Source organism: Protopterus annectens, chromosome 1.part1 (assembly GCF_019279795.1).
Source record: "Protopterus annectens isolate FY-2018-M chromosome 1.part1, PAN1.0, whole genome shotgun sequence".
NCBI classification, from domain to species: domain Eukaryota; kingdom Metazoa; phylum Chordata; order Ceratodontiformes; family Protopteridae; genus Protopterus; species Protopterus annectens.
Genome location: NC_056726.1, coordinates 1,765,876,219 through 1,765,897,297, shown reverse-complemented (window position 1 = coordinate 1,765,897,297; position 21,079 = coordinate 1,765,876,219). Strand labels below are relative to the sequence as shown.

Genomic DNA, 21,079 nt, shown 5'->3' with positions numbered 1-21,079 from the left:
TGTGTGTGTGTGTGTGTGTGTGTGTGTGTGTGTGTGTGCGCCCGCGTGTATGTGCACATGCTGTTTTTTATTTATATACATATGTGTATATGGATTTACTTCTGAATATCGAATTTCAGTATTTTGAGACCAGAATAGCGAAAGTGCAGTTGCTCAAAACTGCACATTGCTGAATTTTAGTCAGTCAAATCTGCAGTGGGTGTGGTTTGTTCTGTCCTTTGTTGTATGCAGTCACTTTAAGGTTTATTGGTTTCCAGGTAGTAAAGATGGCAGCCGAAGTGTGGTTATGTTTGGATATTTAGGTAGGTTTGTAGTTTGTCAGGGTTTTTGGTAGAAATGTGGTTTGTTTTACTTTTTTGGGAAGTTTAAAAAGTCAGATAGGGTAGGTAGGTGAGAGTATGTGTATGTAAGTGTTGAAAGTGCTGAGTTTTGTATATGTGTAATATTTGTTTCTCAGGAGATAAGTATAACAGTCTGCAATGGGAGTGTAGGGCGTGTTACATTAGTTTTTTTTTTTTCGTGTTAGCGCGACCTCAGATTTGGTATGTATAAGTATCAGGGGTATGGGGGGACAACCCCCCACATGGGGGATGCAGGGGGGCTTGACCCCCTTCTTAAATGTAGGCTAGTGTTATTTTTTATTTATTTATTTATTTATTTTGTGTGTTATGTTGGGGGAGGCTTGGGTCTTCTTTGTGGTCTGTTATTTTCGATATTTTGAATGTCGGTCTTTTGGGATACTGAAATTCTATATTTCAGTATTTCAAGATTCAGAATATATATATATATATATATATATATATATATATATATATATGTGTGTGTGTAGATATATATATATATATATATATATGGGGAACAAAATGTGGTCAGATTTGCTTTTAGGGGTCATCTGTTTAACTGGCATAATTTGGTCAAGTAAGCAGATGACTGATAGTTGTGCTAGACTGCACAATTCCTGTAGTTTGGGAATATACCCTTTCCTTGTTGTGCAATCTCAGAGTTAGTAATATATATAGTTAGCAAGGGTGTCAGGGTTCAGGGGAACTTGCACCCTTGTAAAAAGTTATATTTTTTTCTCATTTACTTTTGCATGTGCTGAGGTTGTTGCTCGAAGCATGCATTCTAAGGTGTTGACTTTTACGTTATTAATGTTAGGGGCATTGATATTTGTGTCTGTCAATCATGCTAAGTAGACCAATATATCTGTCTATATCTATATCTATCCATCTATAAATATATGTATGTATATATATATATATATATATATATATATATATATATATATATTTATTTACATTTCTTAACTGGGTAGTGTCGAAATGGGTTGAAAAAAGAACATTTTCAGCCGAGACCCAGGGAGAAAAGCTCCACAAGAAGAAGAACATTATTAAGGTACAAGCAGTAAACTTAGTTAGTACATTGCTAACAATATGTAAATGAGCTTAACAAAAGTAGTATAGCAAAATATAATAACAGACTACAATATAAACATGCATGTTTCAGGAGTACAGGAATACTATTTTGTTTTGTACAATATGTATGAGGTACATAAGTCATGTAGCTTTACAAGGTGAGTCATATCTGAAAGACCAAAATTGGTCATGTAGTTTTACAAGTTAAGTCATCTTAAGGAACAAAGATTTATTAAGATAAAACAGATAGTGGGATACCCCTATGTGGGATGAGCACAATTTGGACTAACATATGAGATGAGTGGGAAAAAATAGGAAGAATATTAGTTGGGAGCAATACAGGAACAATACATATATGTCTGTGTGTGTTTATATATTATATATACTTTTATATGTGTACATTTGTATAAAATATATATGTATATGTATGTAATATGTATATATTTATCTATCTATATATAAATATAGATGTATGTAGTATGTGTGCGTGTGTATAGTAGTGTCAGTGGCACACTCACCTTTGGTACAAAAGACTATGGGTTCTTTTCCCACATCAGGTAGATCGACTGCTGACACTGCATTGCAGCATGGGAGGGTGCTGCATTCCTATGTATGCAATACTTCGGAAGAACTGTTAAACTGAGGTCCAATCTGCATGAGTTGGTAAAAGCTCATGTGGATATAAAATATCCCACAGCACCTATTGAAAAGAGTAGAAATGCCCTGGTGCCCTGGCCAAATTCCCCCTAGTAGTATAAGTACCACCATGGGTTTCCCCTAAAAAGCGACCGCTAGTCTAGTGGGACTAATCCTGCATCAGCCTTCTCCACATGTTGATGTTGCCAGGCACTTCACTGACTGTCATCCATTGTTCAGACCAACGTGAGTGACCAACACCTCTTCATCTGTTGTTGGAGTTATGAGATGTACTGCTGTTGGCCTTTTCTGCAACCATCCCACAAGCACCAATTTTACTGAAGTCTGGTCATCCAATGTCAGGCCAACTTATATTAGTATCTTATAAGCAGACATCTGCCTTGTTACTATCAGTGTTGCAGACACCTGTGATATCTCTTATAAGCAGACATCTGCCTTGTCACCCTCAGTACTTCAGACACCTGTAATACCTCTTATAAGCAGACATCTGCCTTGTTACCCACAGTGTTGCAGACACCTGTACTACTTGTTATAAGCAGACATCACCTTGTCACCCTCAGTGTTGCAGACACCTTATACCACCAGCCATCATACAGGTGCAAGGCTACTTGCCAGAAGCCCTACTTATACCAGTACAGCAGCAACGTTGTTGGGTCCTTTTAACAGTAATGCTAAATATAAGACCATCTGTCATCTACCTTTCTCATACCGACCTATGATCCTCCATGTCCCAACAATTCCTGGTGTAGTCATCATCTTATGTGACAGCTCTTTGTCAGCACACCCACTCAGTCAACATTTCTGTCATAATCTTCTCCAACATGAGTATAGCTGTTAGGCACTTTAGCTCTATATTATCTCGTACAGCCCATGCAGACTAGAGCAGTTATGCTGGATGATCTTTCTTCACCAATATTGGCAACAACAGTTTCAGTTTATTTTTGTCTTAGTCTCCAGCTGATTTATAACTGTAAGGCTTCAAATACAGGTGACTGCATCTTACTTCCTAGCATTGTTTGTTTCTTTTGGCTTTTCCCGGTTAGGGGTCGCCACAGCGCAACTCCAGTCTGCTAATGATTGGTAGTGGATTTTTACGTACTGGATCATGTATGGAAATCTTCACCTTGTCCTCCAGCTGCATCAATATATTTGACTTGTGCACCAGTACAGGCACTGCCTCTTCCAGCACACACTTCAAAACAGGACACTCCTACAAGGCCTGGCCCCCACACTAAGAAGAAATATACCTTCAGAAGACAGAGGTCCCACAAAAAGGACTGGGATGAGGATGAGGGTTAGATAACCCAGTTTTCTCCAGATAATCTGAAACTTAATGTGATTTGCAAATGATATAACAGAAAGCATCATGGCCTACAAAATCAATTTCTTCACCACAAAAACTGCTGCAGTAGGTATGTAGGATGACCCAGTAGTCCAGCAGGATGGTGGCCCCAACTGGTTGTATTGTAAAAGGCCATTACAGTAGAAAGGACTAACCTCAACACAGTGATTACATTTCCTAAAGGGGCAGATATGTTCTATGACTACAAATCCTGACAAGTGTTACATCAGTGGTACTGGCAGGAGCGGCCTTAGGTCATCTGGTGCCCTAGGTAAAAGGGCTCTACGGCGCCCCCAGGACACCACCCAGTGCCCCCATCCTGGTCTACCTACACCAAATAAATACTGGAAAAGTGCCTGCACTAGAGTGGCGCCCTAGGCGGCCGCCTAATTGGCCTATGCCTAAGGCTGGCTATGGGTACTGGGGCAGCACAAAATGTATCCTTTGCCTCAGGCACCAGCAATCCACCCTCTAGATGAGGAATCTAGTGTAATGGACTGCTTTAGGAAGTGACTGCTTATATCCTCCACTCTCACCATTAGGGCACTGATTTACATTAAACAGATGCCATATTTGTAGTACAAATTACCTGATGAAATAACAGCATGTAACAGATGCCTTGTAAGATGGAAACCTAAAAGAGTAGATCAAGTCCCATGCAGTCATGTCAGCTGTGATCATTGACCTGGTGGCCAGTTTGGCCCAAATGGATGGAGTGGAGGCATTACAGTAGACAAACGAGTATTGCATTCATATTGCCCTTTGTGTTATTTGCATTTGCTCACTGAATCTGTTCAAACAGTGCACCCCGATATAGTTATAACTTTTATGGAGAAAGGAGAGGTGGTATTCTAAGGTCCATTCCAAGATCTGTGCTGTTACAATGTAAAAGGGATAAAGTCTGGCCACATGTTCCTCCTTGTTTATGTCAGAGGTCATGACTGTGTAACCCAAAGAAATTTTTTGAGTGCTAGTCCTCCATTCCAATTCCATTTCAATTGCTAAGTTGAAAAGATGCTAATCAAACACAGTTTGGATAGAAAAGTAAAGTAGAACGAATAGAAAAAGGGCACAGCAACACTGATTAAAAAATGTGAACTGTACTAACAAGGGGTTCTTAGATGAGACAACATTACAAAGAAACAAAGGGCAAAAAAACATGACATGTAAACAGAGTACAAAAACAGAACTGTGTGTATTCTGCAGTACTCTCAGGACCAGACTGCAAGGATGTTGACTGAATAGCAAAAACTATAGATAGAATAAAATTGTGCAAAAACAGAATATATTAAATAATTGTTTGCACCTGCATAAGTCTGATGGCCATATGAGCAGACCAGAGAGAGAAAACTGTGTACTACAGGCATCTCACAAGATGTACAAAATGTAAAACTAAATATAACTTCACGAAGTGAGACAACATAACTGGTCATCATATATGCAGGGTGTTTGAGAGTACTGAACAATCTTCATTTATGCACTTTTTTATTTTACTTTTTTTTTTTTGTTCATAAGTATGCCCTTCTGAGCTGTTTTAAGCTTAGCCAGTTTCCTCAAAGGTGAGATCCAAATCCTTTACCTTGTGGTTGTGAGGTAAACATCTCAACCATTATTCCAACTCCCAGTCCTAATCTAATACTGATGTCTGATCTTTTAGAATTTAGTAGGTGCATCAGACAAACCTTAGTCTGTAAAAAGACTGCACTTGAAATCGGTTTTATTTAATGGTTGCAAGTTAAAGAAAGTGTTTTAGGTCATCACTTGTAAAAATGTTGTCTTTAATAAAATACAAGTATTGTTGATTGTGATTCAAAAACTTCTCTGCATGTGAATTGGAGCATAGAAAGTGATTCATAACCACTAAACAGTCCAAAACTTACAATGATAATTTCACACTACAACATTACCTAGAAAAGGCAAGTAAAAAGTTTTGCTCAGAGAACACAAGGATTGTTTGGTTCACCACTTAGGAAAGCCAAAAAAGTTAAGTTCAGTTACTCCTACAGGAACGTTTTCCCTTAAATGGCAAAGTGAATGAAGGATTACATTTTATAAAAACTTTACATTCCTTTAGGGTCTGCATAACCCATTAGGTTGTTTCACTCAATTTCTTTGGTAGTAGAAGATATTTTTACCAAGCACCAGTTTGGCACCAGATTCATCCACATTGGCACCAGATTCATCCACATTCCTTTTCCAAGTTTTACCTGGCTGGTTTGTTTAGTTAGCCATGCTTTGCTTGTCACACTGTTTAGCATTCAGATAGTGGATCATGTGCTGATGATATAAGCAGAAGAGCCACAATACAGCTGTGAAAACTAATTGAATGTGGATGATGTTTGAAGGTCATAGTGGTGCTGTCAACAAGTGCCTTTTTAAAACTTACAAGAAAATAAATAATAAACTGCATTTTTTTATCTTGTTTGCTTGTTTGTTTTTATTGTTTTCTTTTCTTTTTTTAATATAGTTAAAGGGAAATATTAGAGTGCCCCAGTACTCTTTTTTTTAAAAGTAAAATGATTATTAGTTACAAATTTGTGGTCATTAAAAATGATTTTGAGGTAAGTTCAGTAAATTATTTGACCAACATGGAAACAATGCTTGGATAAATGACTTGTTAAGACATACAGATCAGGCAAAGATAAACTGTAGGAATCAAATCCATGGCCACTGGGATGTCTAGGTCTAACACTCAATTTAATTGGATGCTCGTAATATAGAACATTTTTAAAGCTGGAAAAAGTGATCAGAACTCATGGGATTGCTTCTGCTGGTAAATGTGGGAAGTTGCAGAATAGAGAGTAGTGAGAATTTGCCCCTTCCCCACTGTTGTGCTGTCTCAGAGTTGGTATGCAAAAATAACAGGGGTGTGGGAGGTGCAGCCCCCCCCCCCCCAAGTTAGGGATCTCAGGAGGACTTGCCCCACTGCAAAAAAAAAAAACATGATTTTTTTTTTCTTTGAGTTTCAATTCTTTTTGATCAATTTTTTGTCCTTTAATGTATTTATACTTCAATATTTCAAAGTACAAGTGATACTGTTAAGATGTTCACCATCAGATATTTAAACTTACCACACTAGCATGACCACTGCAAGTTCTGTAACACTGAAATTTCTGCTATAAATAATGTTTATCTAGCTACTGGATTTAAGAGCAAACATTTGCCCATTAGTAGTGTTAACACATAGAAGTGAAAGAACTTGCACAGTCTTTAGATATAGACAAGCATGTGTTGGTAGAAAGTCCAAATAAGATATTTATATAATGGAGCTGTCTGATATAAAGGAATGAACACAAGTTCCTAAAGAAGCACTGTGGAAATTAAAGGCACATAAATAAAGGCAGTGTTCTTCGTTCTCAAATGCTCTTGCTTTTGCTGGTTGGTTGTAATCATGGCTAGAAAACATCTACTTTCAGTGGGTGGGGGGGGGCAGAGTAGCACAAACAGTTTTGTGAAATAACCATTCTTACCGTTGTTAGCCACATTTTTCTCATTGTCTGTGGTACACTGTCTTCACACTAGCAGCTGCTATGTGTAAACAATTACTGTAACTGGGTAAAGTTTTGCTGTGAATATTCATTAGGTATCTGTCCAAAAAAGGGGATTTTGAAACAAGCTATCTTATACCTAAACACAGTTACTTTTGTGATTTTTATGTTCTTCAATGTCAGCATTCTGTACAGAGCCATGAGACAGGACCAGACAGGAACAGTGTTTCTTAAGCATCAGAAGCTAAAAGTGACATCAGGGTGGAAAGATCTGAAGGAAGAGGACTCCAATGCTACAAAAGTTCTATGACATGATAGTTTTATTAGAGGTGTATGTCTGCTTTACACACTGATTTTATGGTGCTGCATTTGAATGAGACTCATGCTGAGACACACTGGACATAGTGCAGAAAGAACCTCCTTACCTGTCTCCACTGGTAGTACCTTTTGTGTATTCTGAAAATCTGAAAGGAATCAGTGGTATTGACATCCATTACCCCTGCATTACTCACATTGTTTTTTATCCATTTCAATGTGTTCAAAACACCATTCCCTGCAAATTTTGGTACAACATTGGAAAGTGCAGCAACTGCAATGAAATAACTGACAACCTGAAATAACCTTGCCAGTGATCTAGTCAAGGAGGAGTGTCACATCATGGGGTAAAGGATTAGACAGAGACAAGAATGCAGTGTTTTGTTCAAAACTTGACAAAGATCAGAAATCACACATTATGTGGACATTGGGGGGGGGCTTGGAAAAAGGTTGTGCAAGTAGTGGGATTATATGGTAGTAGACATTTCTGCAGACGAGGAAGGGTTCAGAAGGCACTTTGCCCAGACAGAATTCCTATGGAAGGACTGATGGAGCTTCTGACTGGGAGTGACCTTTGGTGAGTGGAGAACCAATCACTAACACATTTCTGCTGTGCAAAGATGGGATTAGCAGGGTCCTATAGCATTACCACTTGGTACACTTGGTATTGTATTGGACATTTTGTAAGAAAAGGTACTGAAACAGGCACTGTTGTCTCTCAGTAATGAATTACTATGCTGCAGCCAATACTGTGTTACTGAAGGTAGGAGATGCCATCTCAGACTGATCCTTTATTAAGACAGCATTATGACAGAGTTAACCGAAAAGAAGTTTAACTGCATATTAGCAAAAACCTGGATTCTCTATCCTTCCTGAGAATGGGGAAATAACTGGCGGGATCAAATGTGCAAGGTTGTTGGAGTGAGACAGGAACTGACTGTCAGACGGGTTGTGGAGTAACCACAAAAATTATGCATGTGAATAGAACACTTTTTCTGTGCTGTAGGGTTGATTCTTGGACAGTCAGTCTCCGTGCTCTTCATCATCATGTGTACCAGAGCATTCACTTCTGAAGCAGTGTGTTTAGCAGTGATACTGAGACTACAGGAATGGAATCAAGGAAGTAATTTGGTTCTTCTTCATTCTTTTTTGTTTTCTATTAATAAGAATGCATCTCATCTGGAGCACAGTTTTGGATTTTGTGATTCCAAAATTGTATTAGCTTTCTTGACCAGGCACTATATGGTGAAGAGCAACAAACAGGGCAAATGCAGTGTGGCTGTACTGCGGAAGGGAGGGTATAGGACTTGTTAAGACTTATAACTTGTGTCATGCTGCCAGCCCAGCTATCTAGAATTTTGTAAATAATTCCATGCCATTTGTGAATACTGATATGATTTATACAGAACTCTGTGTTATGTACTGAGCTTCAAGAATGTAACCACAGCATACCCTGTTCGAACATAGAAGATTAACCTGCAAAACTGATAAGAATAGTTGAGGGTAAGTTACTTTATAGCTGGACCATAAACAAAAGATGTTATCTCTCAGTTTCAGTTCAATAGCAGACAACAATGTCTAGAGCTAGAGGTTTTTCCTATTGTCTTGAAAGAAAAGAAATGACTAGGTTTAAAATGTAAAGTGTTTTATTGTTTTACAACTTCCAAGATATGGAAAACATCTGAGAGATATATATTTTTAACACAGAGATGTTAAAATTCTATTAGTTTCTGTTTTAACCTGGGAACTGAAGTCAGGTGACAAACAGTGATGTCATCCAAGCCAACCTAATAGTAAAATGTGATACTAATTTAAGAACCCTCTCAGAGAAAGACTGTGAATTTTGTCTTTTGTCTTGAACCTAGCACGAACATTCACTCATCATCATCATCTGCACTTGCCTGTCTGTAAGTAAGATTTTGGGCATGGCATCTCTTTTAGATATAGATAGTAATATAGTAAAGATCAGTTTAGATGTTTCTGTATTTATTTGAGACTGTCCTGCAATGTTGTTCTAAAATATTTCCTGTGATTTTGAACTCTGAAGTAACTGTGTTGAGTTACTGAGCATTGTGTTTTTCTTATATTATTTATTATTAAATACATTTAAACCTACCTTTGTGGCTGATATGTGTGAGACATATGTAAGCTGTTAGGGTATTGCCATATATATTTGGTGACACTGTACAGGCCACTCCTAATAGCCTGGTGCTTGGTCAAAACTTCCCTTTGTAAGGGCCGTATAGTAGCTGATAAGTAGAGGGTGGTGGCAGTGGAAACTACCTTATCGTCTGAGCAGAATGGGGCATAGCTAGTAAACCTGTGCCAGCCTTCCCCAGGTGTGTGAGTGTTTGTATATAAATCAAAAAGAAAACCATCCCCAGACTGATTGTGGTATCAGTGTACTCTTACGGGAAATTGTACTTTACTGTGTGTGTACTTGTCATCCTCCCAGTGTGTACGTCCCCTACCTGTTGCCAGTGGTGAAGATTGAGGCTCCTTGATTACTGGGCCAGTACAGGGGCATCACAACTTATACAAAGTCTTGATGAAGGAATGGGATATGAACTAGATATTTAGAACATTGAAGAGAAGAGCAAAGATAAGAAGGTGATGATGATGGTGTCTTGAAGAATAACAGAAGGAAGAGGGACTGTAACTGAATCAGGATACAAGGTGAGAAGGAAACTGCTAAGAAAGCACCTTTTCTTGTAGAGAGTGTGAAATGCACATACCTTGCTTCAGTTTCAAGGGTGGTAGTCACTTTTTCAGTGATGGTGTTTCAACATGGGAGCACAGTAGAGGGACAAAGAAGGGTAATGATGCTCTGGAAGGTCTTAGGTGGTTAGAGACTGTTTGAATGTTCAGGTGGACTTTGTAGGTAACCAGCTTTGGCTTTTTCTTTTAAAATAAAATGTAAAACAAAAATATAATGTTAGCAAGCTCTCTGTCCAATGTGAAGTTCATGTTTTTAGTCTAAACCATTTCAGGATTGTAGTGCTATTTCTGTAAAAATAATCATCTATCCATCCATCCATTCATCCTTCTGTCCATTTGTCCAGTTTTCATGAACAACTCATTCTGATGAGGGTCATACACAGCAGGACTGGCTAGACTTCCCTTTTCCCAATAACAGTCTCAGATCTAATGTACACATGAGTTGATTTCCATTGTATCCTTCTGCTGCCTGCCACTTGCCTGGTTTCACCCCCAAACCCTCTTATCACCTCTGGGGTGTTGAACCATTATGCCGTTTCCATTTGATTTTTATTTTATTTTGACTGAAGCTTTCCAGGTTATGAGGGTCATCTAACACCAGGCACTATCCAGGAATGCCACCTTTAAGCCTGAGGGCTGAGTCACAATGTCCCTGTTCTTGGAAAAGTTCTGTTGTTCTTTGCAAGAATGAAGAACCACTACTGCGTGTTATTTGAGGATCATTGTTTTGTTTTAATTGTTTTGCTTTTGTTAAGGCCTCTTTGCAGGCTAATCTGCCAACATTAACCTTAGCTGGAGCACAAAGTTCCAAAGAGCCTAGCTTTAATAATCTCCCATTTAGTATCATAAAGTCATACTCCAAGAGGAGAAGCAATTATGTCAATTTCTATATTTTTGTGAGAAACCTTAAAACTTCTAACAGAAAATCCAGATTTAAGATCACTTGGGTTAGTATATCACTAGTTTAAAATAAAGGATGCATGGAAATGGCCTTGGTTGGGAAACATGCATAACATTTTTTATCGGCTTAGTTTCTTTACAATTTAATAAATGTTGCCTTCAGTCTGACAAGAGAAAAAAAAGCAGTACACATAATAGTAATTAATAATAACTCTGTCCTTTTAAAGTTAGCCTATATTGCTGTCTGCAGATGAGTTTCTTTCTGCAAGTTCTTAATTCTCCTCCCACAGAGCTGAAATCATCCTAACTGAGTACGAAAGTTACAGTGTTTAACACTTCACAGCAAACTATTAGTGGAAAGATAAAAATAAGTGTGTGGGAATGACAGAGTTTAAGCCTGGCAGGGTGCTTACTAAGTCAGATTGCTCTCGTCAAAGGCTAGTGTGCCATGCACATGTGCCTGTGAGATATCTTGATGATTTAACAAGGATAGTTTTAAGGTCATGCCAAAGAATCTTTGCCTTCTTTTCCCCATTGAAAAGGTGCTGGTGTTGATTGAAGTGAAACTTTTGGCTTGGAACAAACAGTGTTTCACAAGTGCCTATAGTAATGCTTTAAAATGGGAAAAGAGTTTTGGCTTACTGCAGTTTAGTGTCACACATTTAAAATAATGCATTGGCTAGTATGATATACAGAAGTATAACCTGTGTAAATGAAATAAATATATCAGTCATCAAAACAGGAAAAAATGGCATATTAGGATGTGACAAGCAATGACTGTGCAAGCCTACAACTAAAGTTGCTAAAATAGGAAGAGATCTATGCACGTATAGGTACACCTAGCAGACACCTGAAGCATTATACTTGAAACACATGAGCCATATGGTAAAACATGATTGACTATTTTTGTTCTGTCATTTGGTGGTGGTGTTGATGTGAGATGTGCTTGGTGTTACAATACTGTGTACTGGTACAGGAATAGTGGATTTTATGTGCAAATGTTGGATGCATGGGGAGGTTGTGTCTACTTCCCCTATTCTTTAAACACTTTATTAAGTCATCACTTAAGACACAGGGAATCATACATTAACAGAAATGAAAATAAATCATTTTAACATTTTTCCATTTAAATACAATACATATCACATATACTTTATTTACTACTGTCATCAGTCCAACATTACAAAAAACTACTTCCCCTATTTTAACATTTGCAAAGATTTATTGGAAAATATGCCACAAAGTCAGTATTTTGTTGGTAGAAATGTGCAAATACATTGTGTAAGTAATCTATATCAAACACATTAAAATGTACTGCTAAGAGCATTCACTAAACTGGGGCAAGCTGTCTGGATTAGTTTTCCAGCAGCTCTCATAAATGTAGATTATAAAGGGATATGTGCCCATCTATGAATGACAATTGTAGAAATGCACTCATCTTGATCCTACTTCTCCTGATTTTCCTTTGTTCAGCTTGCCCCCTGCTACCTGCCACTCATCAGCCCCCACCTGGCAAATCACAATAATTACTTCCCCTTGCTATGACAAGGATCAACCAGGAGGGGCCCATCTTTTCAGACAGTGATCAGAGGTGGTTTCTAATTTTGGGGGGGTCTCCCTGCATACTCTTGGTGCAAGCATGGGAGAGGAGACATGTAATAGGCTGGCTGTGAAGAACATCCACTCACATCTGCATGGGGATTTTCCCTTCATATAGTCTCACTCCTTTCCTTGAATCACAGTTTGTTTCCCCAGTATTCACCAAAGAAATCAAACCTGCCCAATGTGTTCCTCATGTGCACACAAGCCTTGCTACCTCCTAGCTGTAGGCCATGTCTCTTCAATCTTCCCCCTCCCTGCCTGGTTGCCTTAATGTCAGGACCACTAACTGAACCCCATTCACCTAGATTACAGTCAGGGCTCCATCCTTCTGTGCCACAGAGTCTTACATGTATTGGCACTACTTGTGTGAGCCATTTTATATGTGTGTGTGTGTGTGTGTGTGTGTGTGTGTGTGTGTGTGTGTGTGTGTGTGTGTGTGTATATATATATATATATATATATATATATATATATATATATATATATATATATATATATATATATATTAGTAAGGGAGTTGTGATTGCTAACTAATGTTACCTACGAGTTTCAACATATTTGTTTTTGATTTACTGTTGGGGTTCATGCTTTGCATTCTGTCTGAGAAAAGAATGGTCTGCTTCATGCATCAAATGGATCAGTATCTTGGGGTTTGTGAAGGTGGGGGATGGAAGTGACAGACGAGTAGATGGGTACACATATGCAAGTACTGTACTTGTTGTACCTTGCTGTGGTGGTGACAGCAGGACTGAGGATGAAGATCTCAATTTCCCTATCTGTCTATGTGTCTGCTATGAGCTTTGGGTAGTGATCAAAATTATGACATGAATGCAGGCAAATGAAATGAAGTTACTTTTTACAGGGTAGCTAAGTTCTGTCTCCATAACAGAGAGAGGAGTTTGGCAATCCAGGAGGATCTTGAAGTACAACAACTGTTCCTTGATATTAAGGGCTGTTTGTTGAACTGATTTTGGGTGCCTGGAAAGGATGTTGCTGCCTCCCATGGGACATACACAAAGCAGGACAACTGCAGGGAGACATCAAAGCAGATCAAGGATATAGCTCCCTAGATTCATATATTGTTACTAGGCTAACATCTCAGGGGCCTTTCTAAGTGTAGCCAAGTTTTCCTGAAATAATAATGAATGTCCTGCATACAAACAGGACATTGAGGGCCAGGCATTTATAAGCTACCTCTGTCCATAAGTTACATGGGTGCCAGGCCCTGTATAAATGTCCTACTTTCCATCCACTGGTCTAGGTTGGGTTTCAACTAGGTAGTAGACAAATTCACATGGATGGGAAGCCTGTTCCATAGGAGGGGCAGTCTCTGCGACATGTATCTGTCTCTCCAGCATGTGCAAGCTTGTACTCACACAACTATATTTTCAGTCTGTATTCTAAAAGAATGTCTACTGCAGTGGTGGTGCTGTGGTAGCGTTGTTGCCTGACAGATAGATGTTGTCTTGTTTGATTCTCAGCTAGACCGTCTTCTGTGTGGAGACATGCGTGAATGGGCGTACCTTCATTGAAGGTTGTGCATCAGGGCTGGCAACTCGGCACGTAAAAATCTACTGCCAATCATTAGCAGACCAGAGTTCTGCTGTGGCGACCCCTAACAGGGAAAAGCTGAGAGACACAACAACATTCTAAAAGAATATCTGTTTCATTACACTGGGGTGCCACCCTCTGCTTTTCTTAGGGAGAGATCAGCAACTATTAAGATGGTGTGGCTGAAATATGGAGGATTTTCTAAAAGTTTAAACTTTGCAGAAAAACTTGCTGTAACTATCTGGTAAGGTTACTCTGTTTTTTTTTTTTTTTTGATAAGTAAGTCACTCAGTTTTAGTGTCATTACCTAATAAGCAAAGTAAGAGCCATTATACTCTTTGCATCATAATCAGCTGACACCATTCTCATGAAATGTTTTCATATAACTGTTTTTTTATTTCTACTGAAATATCCCACTGTCCCTTAACTTACATTGTGGGTCTTTTTTGTTTCATTAATCCTGGAATCTGTGTCCACAGATGAAAAAAAAATATGAAGAAAAAATAATTACTTTAATGTGTAAATATTAACATTTTGTTAAACAGTTTGTTATTATGCTAAGACAAGTTAAGTTCACCATGTTATTTCTGAGTCACTGTGATCATACAGCTTGTAGTTTTTATTAACAGACTAGGCTATGGCCATTCAGACAGTCTGCCTTCCAAATCACTGACATACCGCTTGTTTAAATTTACTTGCTGTCTGAAATTCCATTATGCCACAGAGGTGCTGTAGGCCGCTATACCACCTGCTGGAAACTTTCTGTAGTCTGGAGTGATCTTTTGCTGGAAATTAGATCTTGGTCAGGGTTTCACTTCTCTGAGGTTGTCACTGCTTTGTCTGTCATGCTAGATAAAATGACAAGTTAATAAGCTTCCCATCTGTCTTATTCATGAGAGGGGGCTGATTTTATCAGGGTTAGACTACATCATCCATCATATGTCTAACAGTGAAGTTAGGTCAGGAACGGGGCAGTACAAGAATGTTCCATGGAAAGTGAATGCAGGAATGTGTGTCTGTATACATGAGAGTGTGTATATCTGTTTACTACTTGTATTACATAACTCAAGGATCTCTTCCACTGAAGTATGGTAGGGTGTAATTCAGGGAGGGACACTGCATGCCCGAAGTATGTCCCTGCAAGAATGGATGAGGAGTACTTTCTGTAGATTTCCTTTTTATACTCCTACATGGGTTAACTATTATTTTCCCCTTGTAAGAAGGATGACATTGTTTTTTATTTTCTGCTGTGGTTTTTTATTCCTCACATGCCAAAATACAATGCTGGCAATGTGTTTTACAGAGCTAAATGAATAGTTATGCTCAGTGAGGAAAAGTCTAACATTCATCATTGGATGTGTGACTAAGAGAAAGGCTCACTCTTTTCTTCAGCAAGTTGTATATAAGCAAATAAAGTTGCAGCAGAGATTTGTGAGTCTGCCATGGCATTTGCTATCTGTTTTAAGCTTCAGTATTTGTTTTACTGGTAGTTTAAAGGCAGTGCCAGCTGTTGTTTATGAAAGAAGTACAGGCAGAGGAAACATGTTTCAAAATTAGACGATGTTTTAAATGTGCAACTATCTAAAAGCTATTTGATATATTTTGAATAAAACAGATAACTGTTATCCTTGCATTTACTTCTGGCACCATAAATTGCTTTAGCTCTAAACTGCAGTCCTGTTATGCTTCGGTACTAATTTGAAGGAAGATTTTTTTTTTCCATTACCTAATATACTTAAGTGACATCAATGTATGATATATTTTGATGTTGCATTCCATTGCTGCATTCAGTTTTTTTTTACTTCCTATTGTAAATACATACAGATGATCACAAATTTCTTGACACCTACTTACTCTGATGATCCTACGTGCCAGCATGCCCCCAACATACCATCATCTAGATCATACATAGCATTGCAGTGACCGTCACATGTTTTTTTTCTTTTCATACCCAGGCTGTGCCTTCAAATGGTCCTCTGAATCAGTGTGCTACCCCGGTAAAGAGATATAAATAAATAAATACATAAATAATGTTTGCATTTTTTCTCTAATTCACATCCAGTATTGTACCCTGGGACAGCCTATCTCTAACCACAGATTAAGAGTTCTGAGACCCCAGTATGTCTGTCTGGATTAGGATATTATATACTAATGTGGGTTACTTGCATTTTCCGCCAGGCTGTCCCACTAACAAACTACTTTGCATCTGCTGAGATGTCATTGTTTGTCGCTAATGCTGATTTGCAGGCTGCTAATATGGCATTATTTACTGAAGCTGGACAGCAAATGAAGAAATGTATGTGCTTTAGGCCATTATAGTGGAACTCTGAAGTTACTGACAAATGCATCAGTTTTGTCCTTTGCTTTTAACATGCTTTCTTTGGTACTACACTTCGTAAGTATTCCAACTAGGTAATATTCTGAAGTACAAAATTCTTACAGTTGTGGAATATTTTATTTTCCCTTTTTATTTTTTGTTATGTTACATCTGTTAGTTGGGTAGGAGGATCAGGTCAAGGACCAGTTTTAGCCATGACCGGGCGACATGGCAAAGACTGAAATTACCTGAGTATGTTGAAGTAAAGGGCAGCACTTGACAATGGACATTTCGGTTGATTGACAATAGTAGAAATTTTATACAATGCGGCAGAATATGCAAAATATTCTGAACATATCTTTTCAGGAGATTAGGTATAAGATACCGAATGTAATACAAGCTTTTTACAAGCAAATGCTTTTAATTTGTTGAATATGAATATCTGAGTATTTTTGTGGATGCTCTGATTTCTTTCTACATCTGAAAGACATACTGTAGGAAATTAGCAATCCCGCAGAATTGCTCACCATTGCATTTCATGTGTGAGTGAGTGAATGAATGTGTGTGTGTGTGTGTGTGTGTGTGTGTGTGTGTGTGTGTGTGTGTGTGTGTGTGTGTATGTGTGTGTGTGTGTGTGTGTGTGTGTGTGTGTGTGTGTGTGTGTGTGTGTTTGCATGTGTGAGTGTGTTGTTGTGTATGACAGTGTGAGTTTGGGAGATTGTGTAAGACAGTGTGTGTGTGTGTGTGTGTGTGTGTGTGTGTGTGTGTGTGTGTGTGTGTGTGTGTGTGTGTGTGTGTGAGTGTGAATGCTTGAGTGAGTGAGTGTGTGTGTGTGTGTGTGTGTGTGTGTGTGTGTGTGTGTGTGTGTGTGAGTGTTTGCACAAGTGTGTGTTGTTTCACAGTGTGTTTGACAGATTGTGTAAGAGAGTGTGTGTGTGTGCTTCTTATAATGGTATGTTGCCCTGTCTAGAATTATTTTTCTCTGCTTTACACCCACAGAGTAATGGTTATGCTCTGGATTGCTTGTAACCCCAAACGAGATTATGCAGGTAATTGAAGAAGGAATGAATGTTGTAGAAGTTACAGCTCAGTCATATCTTCATTTGAGTCTCTTAATTTCAATGAAGTAGGTGTTAGAGCTTTTAGACAGATCCTTTCATTGAATACTGCACAATATATATTTGTGGATGAGTCCTAAACTGACCTATTAACCTTTAAATACACACATTTCATTCATTTTCCTGGTTCTGGTCATAGCGGCAGCAGACTAAGCCAGGCACCTCAGACCTTCACCAACCACATTTCTCAGTTTATCTCATGGGATTGTCAAACATTCTTGGCCAACCAAGCAATAAAGTCCTGTATCACGTCCTGGTTGTGCCTTTGTGCAACTTATAGTCAAAGATACTGATCTGAAGAAGTGTACTGGTTGGTACGTGAAAGCGCTCATCTGTTCTTTTTATTTAATAAATCAGTTGGACTTTTATACAGCAGTATTTTTTCGTGATGGTTTCACTCGTGTATGTTCTTTGAAACTTAAAAAGTTGATAGAGTACCAGGTTTTGCATTAACATGAATTTTCCGAGGGGTATGAAGTCTGAAACTCAAATGTCTGTCATTATTTTCTGACTTCAGTCCTCAATGATTTTCCAATGATTTGCCAGAAAACCACACTTTTTATGAGAAACAGACCAAAAATATAAGGTAAAGATCTGGACATTCTGCGAAAATCTATACAGTTGAGAGGTATAGCTTTCTGTCTTTTTCAGAGATGAAAGTACGCATCTCCATATTTGGGGGTAGTCAGCCTATTCTTGGACATCTACTGAATACTGGGAGTCATTTGGCTGTGTGGCTGTCTGCCTACAGCTAATTCTCATATGTACGGAATCCTAGTGAAACATCTAGTGTTAAGGTAAGTTTCTCATACAATTTTACTTTCCTCTTAACCTTCATTGACAAATTGCCATAGATCCAATGAAATGAATAGTTGATAGAATGAAGTACACTGGAGTTATGTTTTATAATGGTCAGGTAATAACGCCATAGCTTAGGTGGTATATTATTAATTTCTAGACCTGTTTGAGTAGCAGAAACCAAGTGCAGTATTAAAAGGGTGCTGTACATTTTGGTAGCACCTTCTCAGACATATGTCTGATTTCAAAGAACATGCACATTTCCTCAATGTCATGCCAGGTACTTCAAAGTTCACTAAAACATAAACATTATAAAGTGGTGCTGTTAGAATATTGTATCTTGCCTTATCATGTAGAAGGTAATTATCAGGTTCTTTGATGAATGATGGAAAAAAACAAAGTAAAATTATCTTATTTTATGTGATTACTTTGCTTCAGGGAATGTGTTGAGAAAAGTGGCTAAGAAGCTATGTTTGATATTGTACTTATTATTATAGTAAGCTGATTTCAGAAGTTTTAGTAATACTGCTGTTTTTTCATTGTTTTACATAATGCATATCATTTAAAAATATTTTGATAAGGAAAAAACTTAGAAGAAAAAGAAACATTTTGTAAAATGTTAACTTTTTCTGTTTCTTTAACAGGATTGTTCTTTTGGAACCAGAAGCATTTGCATCACTTCCCAACCTTCGCTTCCTGGATCTCAGTAACAACCGCTTGGCAAAAGTCCACCCCAATGCATTCATTGCTGAAAATAATTCCATCCAGGAGCTTAACTTGAACCGTGCATTCTACAATAGTTCGGTCATCCGTGACATAGCAGCTGTACTCCACAGTGGGGGATTCTTGCAGCTTTCCAAATTAGATATGGCCAGCAATGAACTGATCTATTTGCCCTTGGGTATTTTCTCTCATCTCCCTGCACTTAGGCATTTAGATCTGAAGAACAATTCCATTATAGACCTCAAGAACTCCACTTTTTGTGGGTTGGATCTTGAATTCCTCGATCTCAGCGCCAATGCCTTCAAGAACCTGAGGGTAGATGTTCTGAATGAGCTGAGCAGACAGAAGCATCTATGCATTCAGCTGAAGGACAATCCATTTTTTTGCAACTGCGAAATAGAAGATTTTGCAGAGTGGCTTAATTCCAGTGAGGTGGTACTCAATGCAAACAAACTTGTCTGTGCTTACCCCAAAGACATGCAGAATGTTTCTCTTTTAATGCTGAGTGAAATGGAACTTGGTTGCCACAGCAGTGAGAATACAGAGATTGTTCTACAAACATCTTATGTCTTACTTGGCATAGTTGTGGGCTTTGTTGGAATTATTTTCCTCTTTGTAATGTATCTCAATAGAAAAGAAATTAAAACTTGGATATATAACATGAGGGATGCATGTCGGGACCTAATGGAAGGGTACCATTATCGCTATGAGATAGACTCTGATCCTAGAGTTACTCAGGTTTCCACTTCAGATGTATGAATTATTATCACTACTGTTATTTCAGAGCAGGCCAGTGTATACTGCACATGTTTATTCCAGGAGAATTAGCAAAGTTTGATGCTTCCAGGGCAAAAGGAATACACATGGACACACACACACACACACACACACACACACACACACACACACACACACACACACACACACACACACACACACACACACACACACACTCAGACTGCTGTAGACCACAGAGTGCAACTCTGGTAATAACCAACAGCCATTTGAATGTTTAGGATTCATTAACTGTGTTATCCTTTTACAGTGGACTGAATGTCTGAACAGCTCATTTTAACTGGTCCAAATGGTGGCATGACTGCCAAGCAGGAAACACTGAGGTAATAGTGAATAACTCAGTACAAATGAGCAGCATTTTTGACATTGAAGTTGTGGAACAGTGGTAGAGCTTGACAGCAGAAATGGTCTGACTTCTGATGCTAGTTATTAAAAATAAGAAAACACCTCCAATATATCCATTGACTGAACGGTGAGGTATGGTACCAATAAAGAACTTTCAAAGCCTTTTTTCACAAAATGCACCCATCTTTGACTGATAAGGGTGTGCTGCCATTTTCTTGGACTGTGGCAAACTTTTTAAATGTTTTTCCACAAAATTTACATAGTTTTTAATACATTGTAAATATGTTTATACAAATATTTTGAGTATGTGCATGAATGATTGATGTATTCTATGTGAAAACAAAAATGCAAAGCAAATGAAAATGGAAATGTTACCTGGAATGTATTGTGTCTGCAACATCCTGAGCCAATTTTAGAATGGCATTTACAGACCTCTGCAGTTTAATGTGGTAATTAATGAATAGCCAGTATGAAAAAAAAAGTTAAAATCAACATACAGATCTTAAAATGAATGTTTTACCTCTTATTAAAATGAGGGAGAATAAGGTGGGCGGTGTAGTAAGACCCCAATTGCAGCTGAAAGTAATAATTCTGGATAGGAGCTTCTTGCTTTCTCATAGGTTCATAGGGTCATAGGTTGGTACTAGGCTATCAGCCCTAGAGCCTATACAAGCCTAGCCATAACAATTCCCTGGCTATTTCTTCCCACAGTATTTACTTCCCTGGACCCCTGTCTAGCAGGGCGACTGACGTGATCCCCGGGGTGAATTCCCTATCTCCAATCCAATTGTCAAGGTTCCTTTTGAAGAGGGCCAAAGAGGCACTCTGCTTGACATGTATGGGCAGCCTATTCCAGAGTCTGGGGAGTCTCTGGGTCAGGAACTCAGGAACCCAGTTTTTATTACATTGATACCTAGTATGTGTAATTATAGCTCTCAAGTCTTATTCATAATAGTAATTTAGAATAAGTGGGTAACATGTCGAACACTACCTGT

The 21,079-nt window shown here is 38.4% G+C and overlaps 1 protein-coding gene across 1 annotated transcript in view; it reads left to right on the top strand.

Moving 5' to 3' along the window:
- The window catches only part of LOC122812098 (trophoblast glycoprotein-like), a 124,432-nt gene extending 103,644 nt beyond the window's left edge, over positions 1-20,788 (top strand). Inside the window, exon 2 of the mRNA XM_044084381.1 lies at positions 18,866-20,788. Within this exon, the coding sequence (XP_043940316.1) occupies positions 18,866-19,703 (838 nt within the window). The 3' untranslated portion in view covers positions 19,704-20,788. The remainder of the gene's footprint in view (positions 1-18,865) is intronic.
- The last annotated feature ends 291 nt before the right edge of the window (positions 20,789-21,079 follow it).